The sequence below is a fragment of the Bombina bombina genome, chromosome 10 (assembly GCF_027579735.1).
Source record: "Bombina bombina isolate aBomBom1 chromosome 10, aBomBom1.pri, whole genome shotgun sequence".
In the NCBI taxonomy this organism is placed as follows: Eukaryota; Metazoa; Chordata; class Amphibia; order Anura; family Bombinatoridae; genus Bombina; species Bombina bombina.
Genome location: NC_069508.1, coordinates 132,836,473 through 132,861,581, shown reverse-complemented (window position 1 = coordinate 132,861,581; position 25,109 = coordinate 132,836,473). Strand labels below are relative to the sequence as shown.

The following is a 25,109-nucleotide window of genomic DNA, read 5'->3' as shown; positions in this document are numbered from 1 at the left end:
TAAATTACTACTAAAATATGTATTTATATATATAAAAAATTACATTCAACCCAATAATAATCCATTTGTGTTTTTATTGACAAGTTTTAGCAATTTAATAACACAAGAATGGATTTAATATTCTCTGATTTGTACCCTGTTCTGCTAGTAAACAATTCACATCCTCAACTTAAAAACATAATTATCATCAATTGTCAACAAGCACCTTTTGACACTGAACTAGTTAAACAAAGATCTTGGCATCTAATCAAAGTGACAAGTGAGTGGAGGATGAACTTCTAACGCCTCAGAGGGCTGAGATACAATAAGCTGTGACTGCTCAGCGGTGTGCTGGGAATAATCATTCAGCAGCCAGTCTGTGAGGGGAAGAAGAGGGAAGCTCTCACTGTCTCTCCAGCAATAGGTGAACACAGGGAAGGCTCACACTATCCGTGTGTCAGTGGGGCTTAGGAGCACACCTGCATCTCTTCTACAGAGCTGTCAGAATATCTGCACTTAGCTCAGCAAAAACTGGAAATCAAATAGCTCTGTGGCTTCTTAATTACACAAGGAATCCTCATATTATTACCAGCACTAAAGAGGGGACAAAATGAACAGCAATGATGCAAAGGAGTATTTATCGAGGAGAGAGATTCCTCAGTTATTTGAGGTGAGTTTAATTCTTTGTAACCTGTGGTAATTTATCATACAGTTAAACATAAGCTAAGGTAATGTGCACTATATAATTATTGTGTATATATATATCCCATTTAATTCTAACTAGACCTATAAACATTGTAGCTCTGTGGAGACAAATGTGCATTATATAATAATTATTGGTATAATGTGTGATATATATATCTATCACACATTTAAGTTATACTAGACCTCTAAACATTGTAGCTATGTGGAGAAAATGTGCATTATATAATAATTATTGATAGATATATATATATATATAATATATATATATATATATATATATATATATATATATATATATATATATATATATTATATATATATAAAACATACATTTAAGTCTAACTAGACCTCTAAACATTGTATCTCTGTGGAGACAAGATGGTGTTATTTTATTTTTATCTTGTTCTGATTTCTATCTAGAAACGGTTGTTTCCCTCAGTGAAATCCTATGATGCCATGCGTAAACTTATCAGATGCACCATGTAAAAGCCCCAGTGCTGGCGTGCACATGTCTACAGATAGCACAGAAATAACTGGCACTCGGAAAGGCAACTTGAGTTGTATAATTAATGCAGTGTGTTTGCTGATAGCTTATACAGAGCTAGGGCTGTGGTTGTTTTATATGAGCAGAGAAGACTTACTGTGATTTCTGTGCTACTTACAGCACACACATTATTGTCAATTCACAAGATAAAGTGTGATGTGATCTGGTCATTTAGCCTTCCCATTCTGTGGGGATGCCTGTGGTGTTGGTGCTGGATACCTGGATGTAAATGCAATAATCTGCCTTGCTAACCTGTATTAAGATTTCAGGCACGAGAGGAGATTAGCTCTCAGTGCTAATAGTTTGGGCTTGCCTTTAACCCTTTGGGTGTTTGTGAATCTAGCCAACCCATGAGTATTTTTTATTGACAACATAATTGTATTAAAGTGCTTTGTATAAACTTATGTTAATACATATATATATATATATATATATATATGTGTGTGTGTGTGTGTACAGTATATATATATATATACATACATATTGAAAGACCTATACCAATCCTACACATGTTAAACTTTAATGAATCCCCAGAATTGTTTTGGTTATTGTATTCCTGAGCTGTAACCACACAATTATATGGCCTAAAAGTTATTACACATCATATTATATAATTCTGTATTGTATTTGCTCTCATAGTGACAATTTAATCCCTAAATTGGCTTTCTCTTTCTATCGGTGGAACTAATGGGTTACATTTACGAGCATTATTTACCAGTGATAGTGAATCAATTAGACAATATAACACAACTGATAGATAATATAGAATTTGATTTGAACATCTGTTTGTACTTCAGTAGTTCCCGACACATGCAATATCCATACATATATAACACTAAAAACAAAAAGATCTGTATCAGAGATGCTATAACACTACATAAAATAGGCATTATCTCAATATTTTAATAAGCAGGGACAAAGATATCTGGCTTATATAATTTTGGTAGGATAATATTTTGGGATTCTAATAGCAATTTTCCTGTAAACCTCTGGCTACAACAAATATATATTGTACTATATCAGGATGAAAAAATACTTTAATTGACAACGTAATGTTTTGTGTAAATCTGTATGTAAGTGGTAAGGCTGAAATGATATCAAAAAAATTCCGAAGAAATATATATATATATATAAACATTTATCAGGAATAAATTTGTGGTGGGGTTGAAAACTGTTTTACACAAGTAATTTAGTACCTCTTACTAGGAAAAGGATTTGCTCTAGATCACTGGTTTTCAAACAACTTAATGTTTTGTGTAAATCTGTATGTAAGGCTGCTAGGGAGGCCTGAGCACAGGTTTGAAAACCAGTGCTCTAGATTTAGGAGGTACCACCCATTTCCCAGGTCTTTCAACAAAAATCCCAGAACTGCCAACTTTAAAACATCACTAAGATAGTGCATAATACGTGTATATGTATTTTGTTAACACAATGTTTAAGCTAAGATGTATGGAACATCGATTAGTTTTACACTACCGGAAGTGACGTATGTGCACTTCCGGTTTCATGAGATGGTGGAACACAGACTTGCATTCCAATACAGTAGTTTGGCGCTACTTGTATGAGAACTAGGTACGCACTGGGTTTGATGTATTTTGACCACTATATACAGTGGGGCAAAAAAGTATTTAGTCAGCCACCAATTGTGCAAGTTCTCCCACTTAAGAAGATGAGAGAGGCCTGTAATGTTCATCATAGGTATACCTCAACTATGAGAGACAAAATGTGGAAACAAATCCAGACAATCACATTGTCTGATTTGGAAATAATTTATTTGCAAATTATGGTGGAAAATAAGTATTTGGTCAATATCAAAAGTTCATCTCAATACTTTGTTATATATCCTTGGTTGGCAATGACAGAGGTCAAACGTTTTCTGTAAGTCTTCACAAGGTTGTCACACACTATTGCTGGTATGTTGGCCCATTCCTGCATGCAGATCTCCTCTAGAGCAGTGATGTTTTGGGACTGTCGCTGGGCAATATGGACTTTCAACTCCCTCCAAAGGTTTTCTATGGGGTTGAGATCTGGAGACTGGCTAGGCCACTCCAGGACCTTGAAATGCTTCTTACAAAGCCACTCCTTTGTTGTCCGGGCGGTGTGTTTGGGATCATTGTCATGCTGAAAGACCCAGCCACGTTTCATCTTCAATGCCCTTGCTGATGGAAGGAGGTTTGCACTCAAAATCTCACGATACATGGCCCCATTCATTCTTTCATGTACACGGATCAGTTGTCCTGTTCCCTTTGCAGAGAAACAGCCCCAAAGCATGATGTTGCCACCCCCATGCTTCACAGTAGGTATGGTGTTCTTTGGTTGCAAATCAGCAGTCTCTCTCCTCCAAACATGACGAGTTGTGTTTCTACCAAACAGTTCTACTTTGGTTTCATCTGACCATATGACATTCTCCCAATCTGCTTCTGGATCATAAAAATGCTCTCTAGCATACTTCAGATGGGCCCGGACATGTACTGGCTTAAGCAGGGGGACACGTCTGGCACTGCAGGATCTGAGTCCCTGGTGGCGTAGTGTGTTACTGATGGTAGCCTTTGTTACGTTGGTCCCAGCTCTCTGCAGGCCATTCACTAGGTCCCCCCGTGTGGTTCTGGGATGTTTGCTCACCGTTCTTGTGATCATTTTGACCCCACGGGGTGAGATCTTGCGTGGAGCCCCAGATCGAGGGAGATTATCAGTGGTCTTGTATGTCTTCCATTTTCTAATTATTGCTCCCACAGTTGATTTCTTCACACCAAGCTGCTTGCCTATTGCAGATTCAGTCTTCCCAGCCTGGTGCAGGTCTACAATTTTGTTTCTGGTGTCCTTCGACAGCTCTTTGGTCTTCCCTATAGTGGAGTTTGGAGTGTGACTGTTTGAGGTTGTGGACAGGTGTCTTTTATACTGATAACAAGTTCAAACAGGTGCCATTAATACAGGTAATGAGTGGAGGGCAGAGGAGCCTTTTAAAGAAGAAGATACAGGTCTGTGAGAGCCAGAAATCTTGCTTGTTTGTAGATGACCAAATACTTATTTTCCACCATAATATGCAAATAAATTCTTTCCAAATCAGACAATGTGATTGTCTGGATTTGTTTCCACATTTTGTCTCTCAAAGTTTAGCTATACCTATGATGAAAATTACAGGCCTCTCTCATCTTCTTAAGTGGGAGAACTTGCACAATTGGTGGCTGACTAAATACTTTTTTGCCCCACTGTATGAGTATATTACACATTTGTTTTGTAATGCTGATGAAGGAGATCATATCTCTGAAAATGTTCCAATAAATTTTGATTTATTTTTTATCATTTTGTTTATTTTTTCTGTAATGTTGCACTTTTTTATTTTTTGTAATTTTAGATTAATTTAATCTTAGTTTTATTTATTTTTTAAGTAATGTTAGATTTTTTTATTTTAATTGTAACTTAGCATTTTTTGTAGTTGGGGTTAATTTAGGGGGTGTTAGGGGAGCTTAGTAATTAAATTATTTATTTGCATTGTGTGAAGTTGGCGGTTTAGGGGTAAATAGGTTCATTAGGTTTAATGCGTTGTGGGGGTTGTAGGTTTAGGGGTTAATAGTGTTGATAGGTAGTTGCCATTGTGGGTAAATGGCTGATTAGAGGTTAATACATATATTAGGTAGATCGCGATGTAAGTGAATGGTGGGTTAGGGGTTAATACGTATAATAGGTAGATCGCGATGTGGGTGACTTTTTAACTTCTTTTTTTTTCTTATGCGCCGGCAGTTTATAAACTGCCGTAAGTCACTGGTGACTCCAGAAATGCGTATTTACGCACATTTCTGGACATCGCTAGTTTATCCAACTTACGGCAGTTTATGAACTGCCGGCGGGGTTTATGTGATTCCCCGATGTGCGGGATGAATTTACGGGCGACGCGGGTTTCAGTAGTTACGCTGAAGCCTGCACCGCATATGTAATCTCGCCCCTGGTGAGCCAATCACAATCAATATATATGCGTAGCCACCAATCAGCAGCTAGAACCTAGGTTATTTGCTGCTCCTGAGCTTACATAGATAAACATTTCAGCAAAGGATAACAAGAGAAGAAAGCAAATTAAATAATAGAAGTAAATTGGAAAGTTGTTTAAAATTCTTAACATGTCTGTCAGTCTGAGAATGATATATTATGAAGATTTAAAAAACAATGTAGAGCGATAAATGAGTAGAATGCTGAAAATGTATCTTTATTTTAAAAGAAAATACTGCTCTTTCTATAGTGATAGAATAACCCTCTAGATTTGAAATTATTCAAAAAAATCATTTAAGTGGCCAGAAAGTTAAAGGGGCAGTAAAGTCATAATTAGACATTCATTATTTAGACAGAGAACACAATTTTCCTCTTCTAAACTAGTCTTTATATACCCTTCTAAGTTTATTAGCAACAAGAAATTATCTAAGTGGAATCAAAATAAGTTTTAATGGACATAAAACCTAAAAAATGTTTCTTTCATGATTTAGATAAAGCAAACATTTTTTTTTTTAAAACAACTTTCAAATTTACTTCTATTATTACATTTGCTTCATTTTCTTGATATCCTTTGTTAAAGGTAAGTCATTCAAAAAAGTAGCACCACCAGTTCTTAAACTAGAACACTAGGCGATAAGCCTGCCCAGAGGGTAGTCTATTTTTTTTAAGTGAGGTCCATCTATCCCTGTCCATCTATCCCTGTCCCTATCCCTCTATCCCTATTCCTCTGCCCCTGCCCCTATCCCTCTGCCCCTCTCCCTCTATCCCTGTCACTATACCTATCCCTCTGTCCCTATCCCTATTCCTCTGTACCTATCCCTCTGTCCCTATCCCTATCCCTCTATACCTATCCCTCTATACCTATCCCTATTCCTCTGTCCCTATCCCTTTGTTCCTGCCCCTATCCCTTTGTCCCTGCCCCTCTGTCCCTATACCTCTACCTCTCCCTCTGTGCCTATCCCTATTCCTCTGTCCCTATCCCTATTCCTCTGTACCTATCCCTTTATCCCTATCCCTCTGTACCTATCCCTCTATCCCTATTCCTCTGTACCTATCCCTCTGTCCCTATTCCTCTGTACCTATCCCTCTATCCCTATCCCTATTCCTCTGTACCTATCCCTCTGTCTCTATTCCTCTGTACCTATCCCTCTATCCCTATCCCTATTCCTCTGTCCCTGTCCCTCTATCCCTCTATTACTGACCATCCGGCTAAAATTTTAGCAATTATAAGCTAAAATTATCTAATATTAAATAAATATTTATACAGTCAAGTCAAAATTAAACTTTCATGATTCCGATAGGGCATGCAATTTTAAACAACTTTCCAATTTACTTTTATCATCAAATGTGCTTTGTTCCTTTGGTATTTTTTGTTGAAAACTAATCTTAGGTAGGCTCATATGCTAATTTATAAACCCTTGAAGCCACCTTTTATCTCAGTTAATTCTGACAGTTTTTCACAGTTAGACACTGCTAGTTCATGCGTCATATAGGCAACATTGTGCTCACTCCCGTGGAGTTATTTATGAGTCAACACTGATTGGCTAATATGCATGACTGCCAAAAGAACTGACATAAGGCAGCAGTTTGCACACACAGAGGTAAACAGTGTATTAATATAACTGTGTTGGTGAATGGGTAATTAAGGGATTATCTATCTTTTTAAACAATTACAATTTCTGGAGTAGACTGCCCCTTTTAAGTAGATTAAAACAAATAAAAACATATTTATGCAATATTCATATTTAATAAAGTGTTACTGTGTATTTACTGTAAATATTTCACATTCCAATGTTCTACACATAGCAGAATATGTTCTATGTATTTAAAAAAAAAAAATAAATATATATATATTTATATATATATATATATATATATATATATATATATATATATATATATATATATATATATATATATATAAAATCATGTTGTAAGGTTTGTTGTGTGCTATGCTGCTGTGTAAAATTTGCTTTGTATATAACGTAAAAAATATGGCCACAACAAAACATCTACAGTTTGTAACACAATATGTATACAACTTGTGTCTGTGTTTTTCCTTGGTTTTACTAATTGTAGGTATGTGTTTGAGTAAAATGAACATTTTTGTTTTATTCTATAAACTACTGACATTTTCTCCTAAATTCCAAATATTGTCATTTAGTGTATTTATTTGCACAAAATGACAACTGGTCAAAATAACAAAAAGTTGCAGTGTTTCCAGATCTCAAATAATGCAAAGAAAACCAGGTCATACTCATTTTAAACAACAGAATATGAATGCTTTAACTTAGCAAGAGTTTAGAAATCAATATTTGGTGGAATAACCCCCTGATTTTAAATCACAGCTTTCATGCACCTTGGCACGCTCTCCACCAGCCTTTCACATTGCTGTTGGGTAACTTTATGCCACTCCTGGTGCAAAGATACAAGCAACTAGTGACCATACATCTTCCTCTTAATCACATTCTAGAGGTTTTCAATGGGGTTCAGGTATGGAGATTGGGCTAGCCATGACAGGTCTTGATCTGGTGGTCCTCAATCCACGCCTTGATTGACCTAGCTGTGTGGCATGGAGCATTGCCCTGCTGGAAGAAACAATCATCAGAGTTAGGGAACATTTTCAGAGTTGAAGGAAGCAAGTTTTCTTCCAGGATAACCTTGTATGTGGTTTGATTAATCCTTCCTCCCAAATAGAAATCTGCTGGACTCCTGCCGTGCTGAAGCACCTCCAGATCATCACTGATTCCCCAACAAATTTCACAGTGGGTGCGATACGCTGTGACTTGTAGGCCTTTCCAGGTCTCCGTCTAACCAATAGATGGAGAGGTGTTGAGCAAAGCTGAAAATTGGTCTCATCAGAGAAGATGACCGTGCTCTAGTCCTTCAATCCTTATGGTCTTTTACAAACCTCAACCTGGCTTTTCTTTGTTTCTCATTTTTGAAGGGCTTTTTTCTAGCTTTGCACAACTTCAGCCCTGCCCTTAGTAGCCTGTTTCTAACTGTCCTTGCCGTGCTCTTCACCCCAGTTGCCATTCGTTTTGTAGGTCACTTGACATCATCTTACAGTTGTTGAGTGTCATTCGAGTGAGTTTGCGGTTATACTAGGCAGTGTAGAGTCGTTTCACTCTCATTCTCTGTTGGTATGTAGCTTTGTTGTCCCCAATATCTGCTGCTTGACCCTGTTCTTTTAAACCGCAGTCTTTGAAATTTTAATGATGTAAGGAACCTGACACTCACTGTATCCCTCTGCCAGTAAAGCCAGAATTAAACCCTTCTTTTCCTCACTCAAAATTTTTCTTTTCAACTATTTTGGCATGGTCATTGGTCAATTGATATCTTATTCCAATTAGTTTTGAGGTACATTGTTTTTGCCATCCAGCTGGTCCTATTGCAAGAGGATAGTGATGACCACAGCATGGGTGTATGTGTATATACAGTATATATGTGTGTGTGTATGTGTATATATATATATATTAACCCCTTGAGTTTCCCACTCTGGTGCTAACGATGGCTCAGAGCCGTCACTAGCACTCTCCCACATTGAGGGAGAACTGGGGGCTCCCACCCACTCCTACCCCGGCAATTATGCCTGTAGAGTGACAGGCATCGCCGGGGCTTCCCGTTTTGCGTGGTGCCATCACGCGCAATAACGTGATGATGTCACTGCACAATTTTATTTATACTTAGCAATGTTAAGTATAGGAGCAGGGGGCATGCTGCTTAGAAGCCTGTATCTCGGGCATCCAAGCAGCTACAGACCCCCAAGACCCACCATTGGAAAGGTAATCGTATAACCTTTCCAACAGTGTAAGTCTTCGGGGTCTGAAAAAAATTTAAAAAAAAGTAAAAAAAAAAAAAAAACATTAAAAAATCTTAGCACCCAGGTGGGAAAGTGCTTAGCACTCAAAGGGTTAATAAATGCTCTAAATGACAACAATATTTTTGGTATAAATATTGTCAGTCGTTTATTGAATAAAAACAAAATGTTAATTTTATCAAACACATACCTATAAATAGTAAAACCAGAGAAACTGAGATTTCTGCAGTCTCTCTTCATGGATTCTTGCATCAGGGCCCTGGGGTCTCTAGTTAAGCCTCTGTAAGAAGTATTTTACTGTGACATAACCTATTTGGTTGGACTGCACAAAACATTTTTCTGTAATGTGATATTGTGATCTAATTATTGTACAGACACAAGTGCGAATATTCTGTGTTTGTTTTCTACAACAGCATTCTGTTCTCCACCAGAACACACTTGCTGTCTGAAGAGGAGCATTAATGTTTTAAGATCAAAGTGCTTCAAGACATGGCTGTTTTATTCTTCTATACAATATTTGGTTAGGAAAATTGGAGGGCCAGATAAAAAGCTTGCATGGAATGTACTGTGCCACAGCCAATCTTGTTTCATACATATAGTCATGGCCAAAATATTGTCCCTCTTGCATTTCTGTCAGATAATGCACCACTTAGCCCACAAAATTGTTGCAATTACAAATGTTTGAGACAGGTTGCAGTCTCAGAAGTGTGAGTTCATCACTTATTATTTAAAGAGCCTCTGTTCAGTATGCTTTGCCCTTGCGTTGTCTCAGACAGACCTGTTTGTGAGTTCCTGTGTTCCAGTTCCTGTGTATTACCTGGCTAGTGTGACATGACGTCCCTTCTGGTTCATGATCCCTGGCTTTTTCATGACATTGCTGTTCTCCTTGTTCCTGATTCCAGCTCGTCTGACTACTCGCTTTGGCTCCTGACTCGGCTCGTCTGACTACCAGCTCTGGCTTTGACTCCTGGCTTGTTATTTGACTTGTGGACTTTTTATTATTTTTGTCATTAATAAAGGTGTGATTATTTTTGCACTTCTCGTCTCAGTCTGATTCCTGGCACCCTGACAGTAATGTTAGTATTTTTTATTTTAATTTTACGTTAGGATTTTTTTTATTTTGGTAATTTTTAATTTATTTTTTAAGAGGATAGTCTTTTTTATTTTATGTAATTGGGGTTAACTTAATTTAGGGGGTGTTAGGTTAGGGGGCTTAGTGATTAGATTAATACTTTGCAATGTGGGTGGAAAGCGGTTTAGGGGTTATTTAGGTAGATTACATTGTGGGGGGTTGGCTGATTAGGGGTTAATAGTTTTAATAGGTAGTTTGCGTTGGGGGATGGCAGTTTAGGGGTTAATGGTGTTGATAGGTACTTTACGTTGTAGGGGGGGTGGCGGATTAGGGGTTAATATAATTATTAGGTACTTTGCGATGTGGGGGTTGGGGGATTAGGGGTTAATAGTATAAATAGGCAGATTGTTGTGAGTGTTGTGGGGGGATGGCGGTTTAGAGGTTAATGCATTTAATTTGTAGTTGCGATGTTGGGGGGATGGTGGTTTAGAGGTTGATAAATTTTATTTGTAGTTGCGATATGCAGGGATGGCAGTTTAGAGGTTAATACATTTTATTATTAGTTGCCATGTTGGGGGATGGAGGACATAGTGGTTTTGACGTGTCAGGTTAATTTTTTGGGAGGCGGGTTAGACTTTTATGGGCGATTAAACTTTTTTGTTTTTTACTTAGCGGAAGTTCATATTCTGCCGTAAGTCACTGGTGACTCCAGAAATGTGTATTTCCGCACATTTCTGTACCTCGCTGGTTTATCCGACTTACGGCAGTATATGATCTGCCGGCGCCGTATATGTGATTCATCCAATGTGCGAGGAGAACTTGCGCTGAAACCTACGCAGTATATGTAATCTCGCCCAAGGTGTTTACTGTCCCTTTAAATGTAAGACACTCTATTCTCAAGGTAAAAATTGCCTTTGGCAAATTCCCACATAGTATTTATGATAGTTCATACAGATTCTTGCAAGCCCAGAGATCTTTAGACAATCTGGCACTAAACATTTCCCATCCCTACCTGGCATAGTTTGATTTTGTTAAGATCTCAAAAACTAACTTGCCTGCCAGAAATCAATGTAACATTTGCTTAGCAGTGCGTTGAAGCTCTCTGTAGCTGCTTTTATTTCCTTGCCAATCTGTTTTCTGTGCTTTTATATATAAACTTAGTTGTATAATAAATTTATAGGCCTTGGCTGTCTGTATGAGAGTTTCCTATTGTGGCAACGTGCGCAAAAACCATTGTCTCCAATTTTTTACCTAATCGAGCGATCACATACCCGGCGCAGCAGACAAGTTAGACACGTATATTTTACATGTCGCTCGCATTTTTTACTCCCATAAACTAACATAGAACTGGCGTCACCAGTCAGTATCACATATGTAGCGCAAGGAGATATTTTACTCCATTTTCAGCTCGCCACACATAGGCAGGCGCAGCAACCCTTGCACCCAGTAAAAAAGCACCGTAATAAAATGTTTTAACCCCCTAAACCGCCATCCTACCACAACGCAAACTACCTAATAAACCTATGAACCCCTAATACGCCATCCCCCAACAACGCAAACTACATAATAAACCTAATTAACCCCTAATCCATCATCCCCCAACACAAAGTATTAAACTAATTACTAAGCCCCCTAACCTATCACCCCCTAACTTAACCCCAAATAAAATAAACTTAAATAAAATTAAAAAACCTAAATTGCAAAAAAAAACATTACAGAAAAAACATTACTAAAAATAATAAATCCTAACATTATAAATACAATTAAAGAGCTAACATTACTAAAAAAAAAAAAAAATTATCCAAAATAAAAAAAGTTATTCCATACCCAGTGCAGCAGACAAGTTACGCGCGTATATTTTACATGTTGTGCACATTTTTTATTCCCATAAACTAACATAGAACTGGCGTCGCCAGTCGGTATCACATATGCAGTGCAAGGAGATATTTTACTCCATTTTCAGCTCGCCACACATAGGCAGGCGCATCAACCCTTGCGCACAGTAAAAAAGCCCTGTAACTCCCTGGAAGCCTTAACAAACACCTAACGCATGCACAATACCAAACCCTAAACCGCCATCCCCCCACATCGCAATCACTAATAAAATGTTTTAACCCCTACTACTCCATGCCCCCACATCGCAATCACTAATAAAATATTTAACCCCTACACACCATCCCCCCACATCACAATCACTAATAAAATGTATTTACCCCTAATCTGCCATCCCCCCACAATGCAAACTACCTAATAAACCTATTAACCACTAATCCGTCCCCTCCTACAATGCAAACTACCTAATAAACCTATTAACCCCTAATCCGCCATCCCCCCCCAATGCAAAGTATGAAACTAATAACTAAGCCCCCTAACCTAACACCTCCTAGCTTAACCCCAAATACAATACACTTAAATAAAATTAAAAATATACTAACTACTTTAAAAATAAAAAATAAAAATTACAAAAATAAAATAAAAAAAATTACAACAAAAAACACATTACAAAAAAAAAATCTTATTTTCTAATGGTGGTAAGAGTACATGCAATTTCTTACTGTTGGGAATTAATTACCTGGCCACCAGGAGGAGGCAAAGATACCCTGCAAAAGAGCTTTAATATCCCTCCTACGTCCCTGACCCTCACAGTATTTTCTTTGGCTAGTCTAGGAGCAGGCAAAGATAGAGGTGCTCAGGATTTATTGAAGATTTACAGGGTTATTAAGCCCAAATTCTCCCTCAATGGGTAGCTCCTGGAAGAGATGGACATTGGAGACTACTGGCTGTGCAACATAAATCTTCTCCCTGGAGTTGTGGTCACAAGCCTGCCTCAGGTGTTGCTGGAATAGTTCCTTAGCCATGAAGATATGAAAATGAACTCCCTCAGTATATTCTATACTATCAGTTATAGTACAATATGTACTATCTACTGCATCCTCAGGACTAACAGCAGGGGACATTGTATGGGTATCTGCATGTCTCACACAGCCCACAGGCTATTAGGAAGTACAATCACTCATGTACAGTGGATAGCACACAAAAGGGACTTTTCAGCAATATCACCTCCCAGATTAAGCAAACTTTCATAGGTGGACAGTTTGTGCACAGAGGGGACGGGTCACTTATCTATAACTTGGTGATTTTATTTTAGTATTAATCCCTGATAGTTTATGGAGTTGAGATTCATTAACTCAAATATATATATATATATATATAATGTCTTTGGTGTTTTCTACTGTGTGTGTAAGTCACAGGTGCTGGTCCTATGCACTCTGAGTTTCCGACCGGCATTTTAATCACTCCTCTTACTGTCTCCGGGGAACATCACCAGAGGCAGGTCATTAAGAAGACCGTATCAGGTGATTTGTACTGGGGAAGGAAGAAGTAGTAAGTGCTATATTTCTTCTCTCTGGATAGGAGAGGGTTAAGATTTTCATGCTAAGCTACATTTTGGCACGCAGCTCACCTCTTCCTCCTTTGGATCTGTCGGCTTCAGTGCCCAGCTGGCATTTTCCTTGATCGTTCATCCCAGGTACCAGATTGGGTAAGATAAGACAATATACCTCGAGCAGGGGAACGTTTTGGATTATGCTAAGACACTCATAATTTAATACACTGTAATATTGGGAAGATTTCTGCTAATGCCACAGAGTGTTTCTCATTTGTTTGAATGGAGTATGTGCAAAATGTTTGATTACTATAGGGTATTATAAAAAGTATATTCTACCTTTTTTTCCAAATATTATTGTGCTGTATTTTTCATTTCTTCCTCACAAATTTATTGTTTACTGAATTTCACTACACTTTATTTTAAGTGTCTGGCAAAGTGTCTAAGTCTTTCCCTGTGTTTCTTTACATGGTGTTCATTATAAAGCAACAGACTGGAACTGTGACTGATGGGTTAAAGGGATGCTAAACCCATTTTTTTTTTCATGATTCAGATAGAGCATGACATGTTAAGCAACTTACTCCTATTGTCATTTTTTCTTAGTTCTCTTGCTATCTTTATTTGAAAAAGAAGGCAACTTGTTTATTGGTAAGTGCATTTAACCACCAATCAGCAAGCACAACCCAGGTTGTAAACCATAGATTTTCTGCTCACTAACGGCTAGATTTAGAGTTTTGTCGGTAACGACCCGCGTAGCTAACGCTGGCTTTTTTCTGGCCGCACCTTTTAAATAACTCTGGTATTGAGAGTCCACAGAATGGCTGCGTTAGGCTCCAAAAAAGGAGCGTACAGCATATTTAACGCAACTTCAACTCTCGATACCAGAGTTGCTTACGGACGCGGCCAGCTTCAAAAACGTGCTCATGCACGATTCCCCCATAGGAAACAATGGGGCTGTTTGAGCTGAAAAAAAACTAACACCTGCAAAAAAGCCGCGTTCAGCTCCTAACGCAGCCCCATTGTTTGCTATGGGGAAACACTTCCTACGTCTGCACCTAACACTCTAACATGTACCCCGAGTCTAAACACCCCTAACCTTACACTTATTAACCCCTATTCTGCCGCTCCCGCTATTGCTGACCCCTGCATATTATTATTAACCCCTAATCTGCCGCTCCATAAACCGCCGCTACTTACATTATCCCTATGTACCCCTAATCTGCTGTCCCTAACACCGCCGACCCCTATATTATATTTATTAACCCCTAATCTGCCCCCTACAACGTCGCCTTCACCTGCCTACACTTATTAACCCCTAATCTGCCGACCGGACCGCACCGCTATTATAATAAAGTTATTAACCCCTAATCCGCCTCACTAACCCTATAATAAATAGTATTAACCCCTAATCTGCCCTCCCTAACATCGCCGACACCTAACTTCAAACATTAACCCCTAATCTGCCGACTGGAGCTCACCGCTATTCTAATAAATGTATTAACCCCTAAAGCTAAGTCTAACCCTAACACTAACACCCCCCTAAATTAAATATAATTTAAATCTAACGAAATAAATTAACTCTTATTGAATAAATTATTCCTATTTAAAGCTAAATACTTACCTGTAAAATAAATCCTAATATAGCTACAATATAAATTATAATTATATTATAGCTATTTTAGGATTTATATTTATTTTACAGGTAACTTTGTATTTATTTTAACCAGGTACAATAGCTATTAAATAGTTAAGAACTATTTAATAGCTAAAATAGTTAAAATAATTACAAAATTACCTGTAAAATAAATCCTAACCTAAGTTACAATTAAACCTAACACTAGACTATCAATAAATTAATTAAATACAATACCTACAATTATCTACAATTAAACCTAACACTACACTATCAATACATGAATTAAATACAATATCTACAAATAAATACAATTAAATAAACTAACTAAAGTACAAAAAATAAAAAAGAACTAAGTTACAAAAAATAAAAAAATATTTACAAACATTAGAAAAATATTACAACAATTTTAAACTAATTACACCTACTCTAAGCCCCCTAATAAAATAACAAAGCCCCCCAAAATAAAAAAAATGCCCTACCCTATTCTAAATTACAAAAGTTCAAAGCTCTTTTACCTTACCAGCCCTGAACAGGGCCCTTTGCGGGGCATGCCCCAAAGAATTCAGCTCTTTTGCCTGTAAAAAAAACACATACAATACCCCCCCCAACATTACAACCCACCACCCACATACCCCTAATCTAACCCAAACCCCCCTTAAATAAACCTAACACTAAGCCCCTGAAGATGTTCCTACCTTATCTTCACCTCACCGGGTATCACACCGATCCGTCCTGGCTCCAAAATTTTCATCCAACCCAAGCGGGGGCTAGACATCCATCATCCGACGGCTGAAGAAGTCCAGAAGAGGGTCCAAAGTCTTCATCCTATCCGGGAAGAAGAGTAGATCCGGACCGGCAACCATCTTCTTCCAAGAGGCATCTTCTATCTTCATCCGATGAGGACCGGCTCCATCGTGAAGACCTCCAGCGCGGACCCATCTTCTTCCGGCGACGTCCAACTGAAGAATGACGGTTCCTTTAAGGGACGTCATCCAAGATGGCGTCCCTCGAATTCCGATTGGCTGATAGGATTCTATCAGCCAATTGGAATTAAGGTAGGAAAATTCTGATTGGCTGATGGAATCAGCCAATCAGAATCAAGTTAAATACGATTGGCTGATCCGATCAGCCAATCACATTGAGCTTGCATTCTATTGGCTGATCGGAACAGCCAATAGAATGCGAGATCAATCTGATTGGCTGATCAGATCAGCCAATCGGATTGAACTTGATTCTGATTGGCTGATTCCATCAGCCAATCAGAATTTTCCTACTTTAATTCCGATTGGCTGATAGAATCCTATCAGCCAATCGGAATTCGAGGGACGCCATCTTGGATGATGTCCCTTAAAGGAACCGTCATTCTTCAGTTGGACGTCGCCGGAAGAAGATGGGTCCACGCTGGAGGTCTTCACGATGGAGCCGGTCCTCATCGGATGAAGATAGAAGATGCCGCTTGGAAGAAGATGGTTGCCGGTCCGGATCTACTCTTCTTCCCGGATAGGATGAAGACTTTGGACCCTCTTCTGGACTTCTTCAGCCGTCGGATGATGGATGTCTAGCCCCCGCTTGGGCTTGGATGAAGATTTTGGAGCCAGGACGGATCAGTGTACCCGGTGAGGTGAAGATAAGGTAGGAACATCTTCAGGGGCTTAGTGTTAGGTTTATTTAAGGGGGGTTTGGGTTAGATTAGGGGTATGTGGGTGGTGGGTTGTAATGTTGGGGGGGGGTATTGTATGTGTTTTTTTTACAGGCAAAAGAGCTGAATTCTTTGGGGCATGCCCCGCAAAGGGCCCTGTTCAGGGCTGGTAAGGTAAAAGAGCTTTGAACTTTTGTAATTTAGAATAGGGTAGGGCATTTTTTTTATTTTGGGGGGCATTGTTATTTTATTAGGGGGCTTAGAGTAGGTGTAATTAGTTTAAAATTGTTGTAATATTTTTCTAATGTTTGTAAATATTTTTTTATTTTTTGTAACTTAGTTCTTTTTTATTTTTTGTACTTTAGTTAGTTTATTTAATTGTATTTATTTGTAGATATTGTATTTAATTCATTTATTGATAGTGTAGTGTTAGGTTTAATTGTAGATAATTGTAGGTATTGCATTTAATTAATTTATTGATAGTCTAGTGTTAGGTTTAATTGTAACTTAGGTTAGGATTTATTTTACAGGTAATTTTGTAATTATTTTAACTATTTTAGCTATTAAATAGTTCTTAACTATTTAATAGCTATTGTACCTGGTTAAAATAAATACAAAGTTACCTGTAAAATAAATATTAATCCTAAAATAGCTATAATATAATTATAATTTATATTGTAGCTATATTAGGGTTTATTTTACAGGTAAGTATTTAGCTTTAAATAGGAATAATTTATTTAATAAGAGTTAATTTATTTCGTTAGATTTAAATTATATTTAATTTAGGTGGATGTTAGGGTTAGGGTTAGACTTAGCTTTAGGGGTTATTCCATTTATTACAGTAGCGGCGAGATTCGGTCGGCAGATTAGGGGTTAATAATTGAAGTTAGGTGTTGGCGATGTTAGGGAGGGCAGATTAGGGGTTAATACTATATATTATAGGGTTAATGAGGCGGGAGTGAGGCGGATTAGGGGTTAATAACTTTATTATAGTAGCGGTGCGGTCCGCTCGGCAGATTAGGGGTTAATAAGTGTAGGCAGGTGCAGGCGACGTTGAGGGGGGCAGATTAGGGGTTAATAAATATAATATAGGGGTCGGCGGTGTTAGGGGCAGCAGATTAGGGGTACATAAGTATAACGTAGGTGGCGGTCGGCAGATTAGGGGTTAATTATTGTAGGTAGCTGGCGGCGACGTTGTGGGGGGCAGGTTAGGGGTTAATAAATATAATATAGGGGTCTGCGGTGTTAGGGGCAGCAGGTTAGGGGTACATAAGTATAACGTAGGTGGCGGTCGGCAGATTAGGGGTTAAAAAAATGTAATCGAGTGGCGGCGATGTGGGGGGACCTCGGTTTAGGGGTACATAGGTAGTTTATGGGTGTTAGTGTACTTTAGAGCACAGTAGTTAAGAGCTTTATGAACCGGCGTTAGCCCAGAAAGCTCTTAACTACTGACTTTTTCCTGCGGCTGGAGTTTTGTCGTTAGATGTCTAACGCTCACTTCAGCCACGACTCTAAATACCGGAGTTAGAAAGATCCCATTGAAAAGATAGGATACGCAATTGACGTAAGGGGATCTGCGGTATGGAAAAGTCGCGGCTGAAAAGTGAGCGTTAGACCCTTTCCTGACTGACTCCAAATACCGGCGGTAGCCTAAAACCAGCGTTAGGAGCCTCTAACGCTGGTTTTCACGGCTACCGCCAAACTCTAAATCTAGGCCTAAGTATCTAGGCATATTACTAGTGTGTTTTATTCTTTATATTCATTATACTTGCAGTAATTCAGATGGTTTTTAGTGTACATTTAGAGTTCTTGGTGTTTTGCAGGCAGTTTTTAATAGGTCAATTGTTGATTTCTGTGTCACTTGCACTGTATCATTCTAATGTGTATCAGACTGGACATGCCTCTGCTGGATTAGACCTGTTAGCGGGTGGATCCACATATTTTGGCTGTTTTCACCCTACATATGTACAGTATACTTAGTAAAATGGTTAATGTCTGTCATGCAGCTCAACTTGGCAGCATCTGTTAAAATTCTGTTTTACAGCCTCAATTTTCTATTTCTATTACTGTCAATCCAGATTGTCGTTCTCCTGTAGATACCACACTCGGGGGAGTTACTGAGTTTTCTCCAAGTTTTAAAGATCATTTACAGTCAGCTATTTCTGAGGGCTTGGCCATTATGCCATTATACCATCTTCAAGTAAGCTCAAACGTAAATATATTTCCTTTACTAAAGGATTAGGTACCTGCTGTACCTCTTGTTTCTAAGGCAGTTCAGTTATCCTTTTCTGAGAGGGAACTGACTTCTAAGGAGTTATCCTTAAATTCCTGTTAGGAGGCTGAGAAGATTAGTTCTCAATCTAAGCTAGAACTCCTAGGTTCCTTACTTTTTGACATTTTGAATACCTTAGGGGTTCCAGACCCTATACTGTTGAGGATAAGACTGCAAAGCAACTGGATATTATCTAAACCCACATCTAAGTCAGTTTTGTGTTCCTGTATTAGTCACAGGAATAGTTCTGCAGCATCTGCCAGTTATGTCTGTATCAGACCTCAAATCAGACCCTTGCTTCTGCAGCAACTTCCATTTGTCTGTATCAGACCTCAGCTCAGACCCTTGGTTCTTCAGCATCTGTCGGTTATGTCTGTATTGGACCTGAGATCAGACCCATATCTCTGCAACTCTTGTCACTTATGTCAGTGTCAGACCTCAGATCAGACCCATGTCTCTGCAGCTCTTGTCAGTTATGTCAGTATCTGACAAAAGATCAGGCCCATGTGTCTGCAGCTCCTGTCTGTTATGTCAGTATCTGACCTCAGATCAGATCCATGTCTCTGCAGCTCTTTTCAGTTATGTCAGTTTTAGACCTCAGATCAGACCCATGTCTCTGCAGCTATAGTCAGTTTTGTCAGTATCAGACCTCAGATCAGACCCATGTCTCTTTAGCTCTTGTCAGTTATGTCAGTGTCGGACCTTAGATCAGACCCATGTGTCTGCAGCTCTTGTCAGTTATGTCAGTTTTAGACCTCAGATTAGACCCATGTCACTGCAGCTCCTGTCAGTTATGTCAGTATCAAACCTCAGATAAGACCCATGTCTCTTTAGCTCTTGTCAGTTATGTCAGTATCTGACCTCAGATCAGATCCATGTCTCTGCAGCTCTTGCCAGTTATGTCAGTATCTGACCTCAGATCAGATCTATGTCTCTGCAGCTATTGTCAGTTTTGTCAGTATCAGACCTCAGATCAGACCCATGTCTCTTTAGCTCCTGACACTTATGTCAGTATCAGACCTCAGATCAGACCCATGTCTCTGCAGCTCTTGTAAGTTATGTCAGTATCAGACCTCAGATCAGACCCATGTCTCTTTAGCTCTTGTCACTTATGTCAGTGTCGGACCTCAGATCAGACTCATGTCTTTGCAGCTCCTGTCAGTTATGTCAGTATCAGACCTCAGATCAGACCCATGTCTCTGCAGCTCTTGTCAGTTATGTCAGTTTTAGAACTAAGATCAGATCCATGTCTCTGCAGCTATTGTCAGTTTTGTCAGTATCAGACCTCAGATCAGACCCATGTCTCTTTAACTCTTGTCACGTATGTCAGTGTCGGACCTCAGATCAGACCCATGTCTCTGCAGCTCTTATCAGTTATGTCAGTATCAGACCTCAGATAAGACCCATGTCTCTGCAGCTCCTGTCAGTTATGTCAGTATCAAACCTCAGATAAGACCCATGTCTCTTTAGCTCTTTTCAGTTATGTCAGTATCTGACCTCAGATCAGATCCATGTCTCTGCAGCTATTGTCAATTTTGTGAGTATCAAACCTCAGATAAGACCCATGTCTCTTTAGCTCTTTTCAGTTATGTCAGTATCTGACCTCAGATCAGATCTATGTCTCTGCAGCTATTGTCAATTTTGTCAGTATCAGACCTCAGATCAGACCCATGTCTCTGCAGCTCTTGACACTTATGTCAGCATAGGACCTCAGATCAGACACATGTCTCTGCAGCTCTTGTCAGTTATGTAAGTATCAGACCTCAGATCAGACCCATGTCTCTTTAGCTCTTGTTACTTATATCAGTGTCGGACCTCAGATCAGACCCATGTCTTTGCAGCTCCTGTCAGTTATGTCAGTATCAGACCTGAGATCAGACCCATGTCTCTGCAGCTCTTGTCAGTTATGTCAGTTTTAGAACTCAGATCAGATCCATGTCTCTGCAGCTGTTGTCAGTTATGTGAGTATCAGATCTCAGATCAGACCCATGTCTCTGCAGCTCTTGTCAGTTATGTCAGTTTTAGAACTCAGATCAGATCCATGTCTCTGCAGCTATTGTCATTTTTTTCAGTATCTGACCTCAGATCAGATCCATGTCTCTGCAGCTCTTTTCAGTTATGTCAGTTTTAGACCTCAGATCAGAGCCATGTCTCTGCAGCTATTGTCAGTTTTGTCAGTATCAGACCTCAGATCAGACCCATGTCTCTTTAGCTCTTTTCAGTTATGTCAGTATCTGACCTCAGATCAGATCTATGTCTCTGCAACTATTGTCAATTTTGTCAGTATCAGACCTCAGATCAGACCCATGTCTCTGCAGCTCTTGACACTTATGTCAGCATCGGACCTCAGATCAGATACATGTCTCTGCAGCTCTTGTCAGTTATGTAAGTATCAGACCTCAGATCAGACCCATGTCTCTTTAGCTCTTGTCACTTATATCAGTGTCGGACCTCAGATCAGACCCATGTCTTTGGAGCTCCTGTCAGTTATGTCAGTATCAGACCTCAGATCAGACCCATGTCTCTGCAGCTCTTGTCAGTTATGTCAGTTTTAGACCTCAGATCAGATCCATGTCTCTGCAGCTTTTGTCAGTTATGTCAGTATCAGACCTCAGATCAGACCCATGTCTCTGCAGCTCTTGTCAGTTATGTCAGTTTTAGACCTCAGATCAGATCCATGTCTCTGCAGCTCTTGTCAGTTATGTCAGTTTTAGAACTCAGATCAGATCCATGTCCCTGCAGCTATTGTCAGTTATGTCAGTATCAAACCTCAGATAAGACCCATGTCTCTTTAGATTTTTTCAGTTATGTCAGTATCTGACCTCAGATCAGATCCATGTCTCTGCAGCTATTGTCAATTTTGTGAGTATCAAACCTCAGATAAGACCCATGTCTCTTTAGCTCTTTTCAGTTATGTCAGTATCTGACCTCAGATCAGATCTATGTCTCTGCAGCTATTGTCAATTTTGTCAGTATCAGACCTCAGATCAGACCCATGTCTCTGCAGCTCTTGACACTTATGTCAGCATAGGACCTCAGATCAGACACATGTCTCTGCAGCTCTTGTCAGTTATGTAAGTATCAGACCTCAGATCAGACCCATGTCTCTTTAGCTCTTGTTACTTATATCAGTGTCGGACCTCAGATCAGACCCATGTCTTTGCAGCTCCTGTCAGTTATGTCAGTATCAGACCTGAGATCAGACCCATGTCTCTGCAGCTCTTGTCAGTTATGTCAGTTTTAGAACTCAGATCAGATCCATGTCTCTGCAGCTGTTGTCAGTTATGTGAGTATCAGATCTCAGATCAGACCCATGTCTCTGCAGCTCTTGTCAGTTATGTCAGTTTTAGAACTCAGATCAGATCCATGTCTCTGCAGCTATTGTCATTTTTTTCAGTATCTGACCTCAGATCAGATCCATGTCTCTGCAGCTCTTTTCAGTTATGTCAGTTTTAGACCTCAGATCAGAGCCATGTCTCTGCAGCTATTGTCAGTTTTGTCAGTATCAGACCTCAGATCAGACCCATGTCTCTTAGCTCTTTTCAGTTATGTCAGTATCTGACCTCAGATCAGATCTATGTCTCTGCAACTATTGTCAATTTTGTCAGTATCAGACCTCAGATCAGACCCATGTCTCTGCAGCTCTTGACACTTATGTCAGCATCGGACCTCAGATCAGACACATGTCTCTGCAGCTCTTGTCAGTTATGTAAGTATCAGACCTCAGATCAGACCCATGTCTCTTTAGCTCTTGTCACTTATATCAGTGTCGGACCTCAGATCAGACCCATGTCTTTGGAGCTCCTGTCAGTTATGTCAGTATCAGACCTCAGATCAGACCCATGTCTCTGCAGCTCTTGTCAGTTATGTCAGTTTTAGACCTCAGATCAGATCCATATCTCTGCAGCTTTTGTCAGTTATGTCAGTATCAGACCTCAGATCAGATCCATGTCCCTGCAGCTATTGTCATTTTTTCAGTATCTGACCTCAGATCAGATCCATGTCTCTGCAGCTCTTGTCAGTTATGTCAGTTTTAGAACTCAGATCAGATCCATGTCTCTGCAGCTGTTGTCAGTTATGTGAGTATCAGATCTCAGATCAGACCCATGTCTCTGCAGCTCTTGTCAGTTATGTCAGTTTTAGAACTCAGATCAGATCCATGTCTCTGCAGCTATTGTCATTTTTTTCAGTATCTGACCTCAGATCAGATCCATGTCTCTGCAGCTCTTTTCAGTTATGTCAGTTTTAGACCTCAGATCAGAGCCATGTCTCTGCAGCTATTGTCAGTTTTGTCAGTATCAGACCTCAGATCAGACCCATGTCTCTTTAGCTCTTTTCAGTTATGTCAGTATCTGACCTCAGATCAGATCTATGTCTCTGCAACTATTGTCAATTTTGTCAGTATCAGACCTCAGATCAGACCCATGTCTCTGCAGCTCTTGACACTTATGTCAGCATCGGACCTCAGATCAGACACATGTCTCTGCAGCTCTTGTCAGTTATGTAAGTATCAGACCTCAGATCAGACCCATGTCTCTTTAGCTCTTGTCACTTATATCAGTGTCGGACCTCAGATCAGACCCATGTCTTTGGAGCTCCTGTCAGTTATGTCAGTATCAGACCTCAGATCAGACCCATGTCTCTGCAGCTCTTGTCAGTTATGTCAGTTTTAGACCTCAGATCAGATCCATGTCTCTGCAGCTTTTGTCAGTTATGTCAGTATCAGACCTCAGATCAGATCCATGTCCCTGCAGCTATTGTCATTTTTTCAGTATCTGACCTCAGATCAGATCCATGTCTCTGCAGCTCTTTTCAGTTATGTCAGTTTTAGACCTCAGATCAGATCCATGTCTCTGCAGCTTTTGTCAGTTATGTCAGTATCAGACCTCAGATCAGACCCATGTCTCTGCAGCTCTTGTCAGTTATGTCAGTTTTAGAACTCAGATCAGATCCATGTCCCTGCAGCTATTGTCATTTTTTTCAGTATCTGACCTCAGATCAGATCCATGTCTCTGCAGCTCTTTTCAGTTATGTCAGTTTTAGACCTCAGATCAGATCCATGTCTCTGCAGCTATTGTCAGTTTTGTCAGTATCAGACCTCAGATCAGACCCATGTCTCTTTAGCTCTTGTCACATATGTCAGTGTCGGACCTCAGATCAGACCCATGTCTCTGCAGCTCTTATCAGTTATGTCAGTATCAGACCTCAGATCAGACCCATGTCTCTGCAGCTCCTGTCAGTTATGTCAGTATCAAACCTCAGATAAGACCCATGTCTCTTTAGCTCTTTTCAGCTATGTCAGTATCTGACCTCAGATCAGATCCATGTCTCTGCAGCTATTGTCAATTTTGTGAGTATAAAACCTCAGATAAGACCCATGTCTCTTTAGCTCTTTTCAGTTATGTCAGTATCTGACCTCAGATCAGATCTATGTCTCTGCAGCTATTGTCAATTTTGTCAGTATCAGACCTCAGATCAGACCCATGTCTCTGCAGCTCTTGACACTTATGTCAGCATAGGACCTCAGATCAGACACATGTCTCTGCAGCTCTTGTCAGTTATGTAAGTATCAGACCTCAGATCAGACCCATGTCTCTTTAGCTCTTGTTACTTATATCAGTGTCGGACCTCAGATCAGACCCATGTCTTTGCAGCTCCTGTCAGTTATGTCAGTATCAGACCTGAGATCAGACCCATGTCTCTGCAGCTCTTGTCAGTTATGTCAGTTTTAGAACTCAGATCAGATCCATGTCTCTGCAGCTGTTGTCAGTTATGTGAGTATCAGATCTCAGATCAGACCCATGTCTCTGCAGCTCTTGTCAGTTATGTCAGTTTTAGAACTCAGATCAGATCCATGTCTCTGCAGCTATTGTCATTTTTTTCAGTATCTGACCTCAGATCAGATCCATGTCTCTGCAGCTCTTTTCAGTTATGTCAGTATCTGACCTCAGATCAGATCTATGTCTCTGCAACTATTGTCAATTTTGTCAGTATCAGACCTCAGATCAGACCCATGTCTCTGCAGCTCTTGACACTTATGTCAGCATCGGACCTCAGATCAGAAACATGTCTC

General features: G+C 39.5%; 1 protein-coding gene across 1 annotated transcript in view; it reads left to right on the top strand.

The window, feature by feature from the left end:
- The first annotated feature begins 589 nt into the window (after window positions 1-589).
- The window catches only part of AK5 (adenylate kinase 5), an 809,863-nt gene continuing 785,343 nt past the window's right edge, over window positions 590-25,109 (top strand). Inside the window, exon 1 of the mRNA XM_053693336.1 lies at window positions 590-649. Within this exon, the coding sequence (XP_053549311.1) occupies window positions 590-649 (60 nt within the window). The remainder of the gene's footprint in view (window positions 650-25,109) is intronic.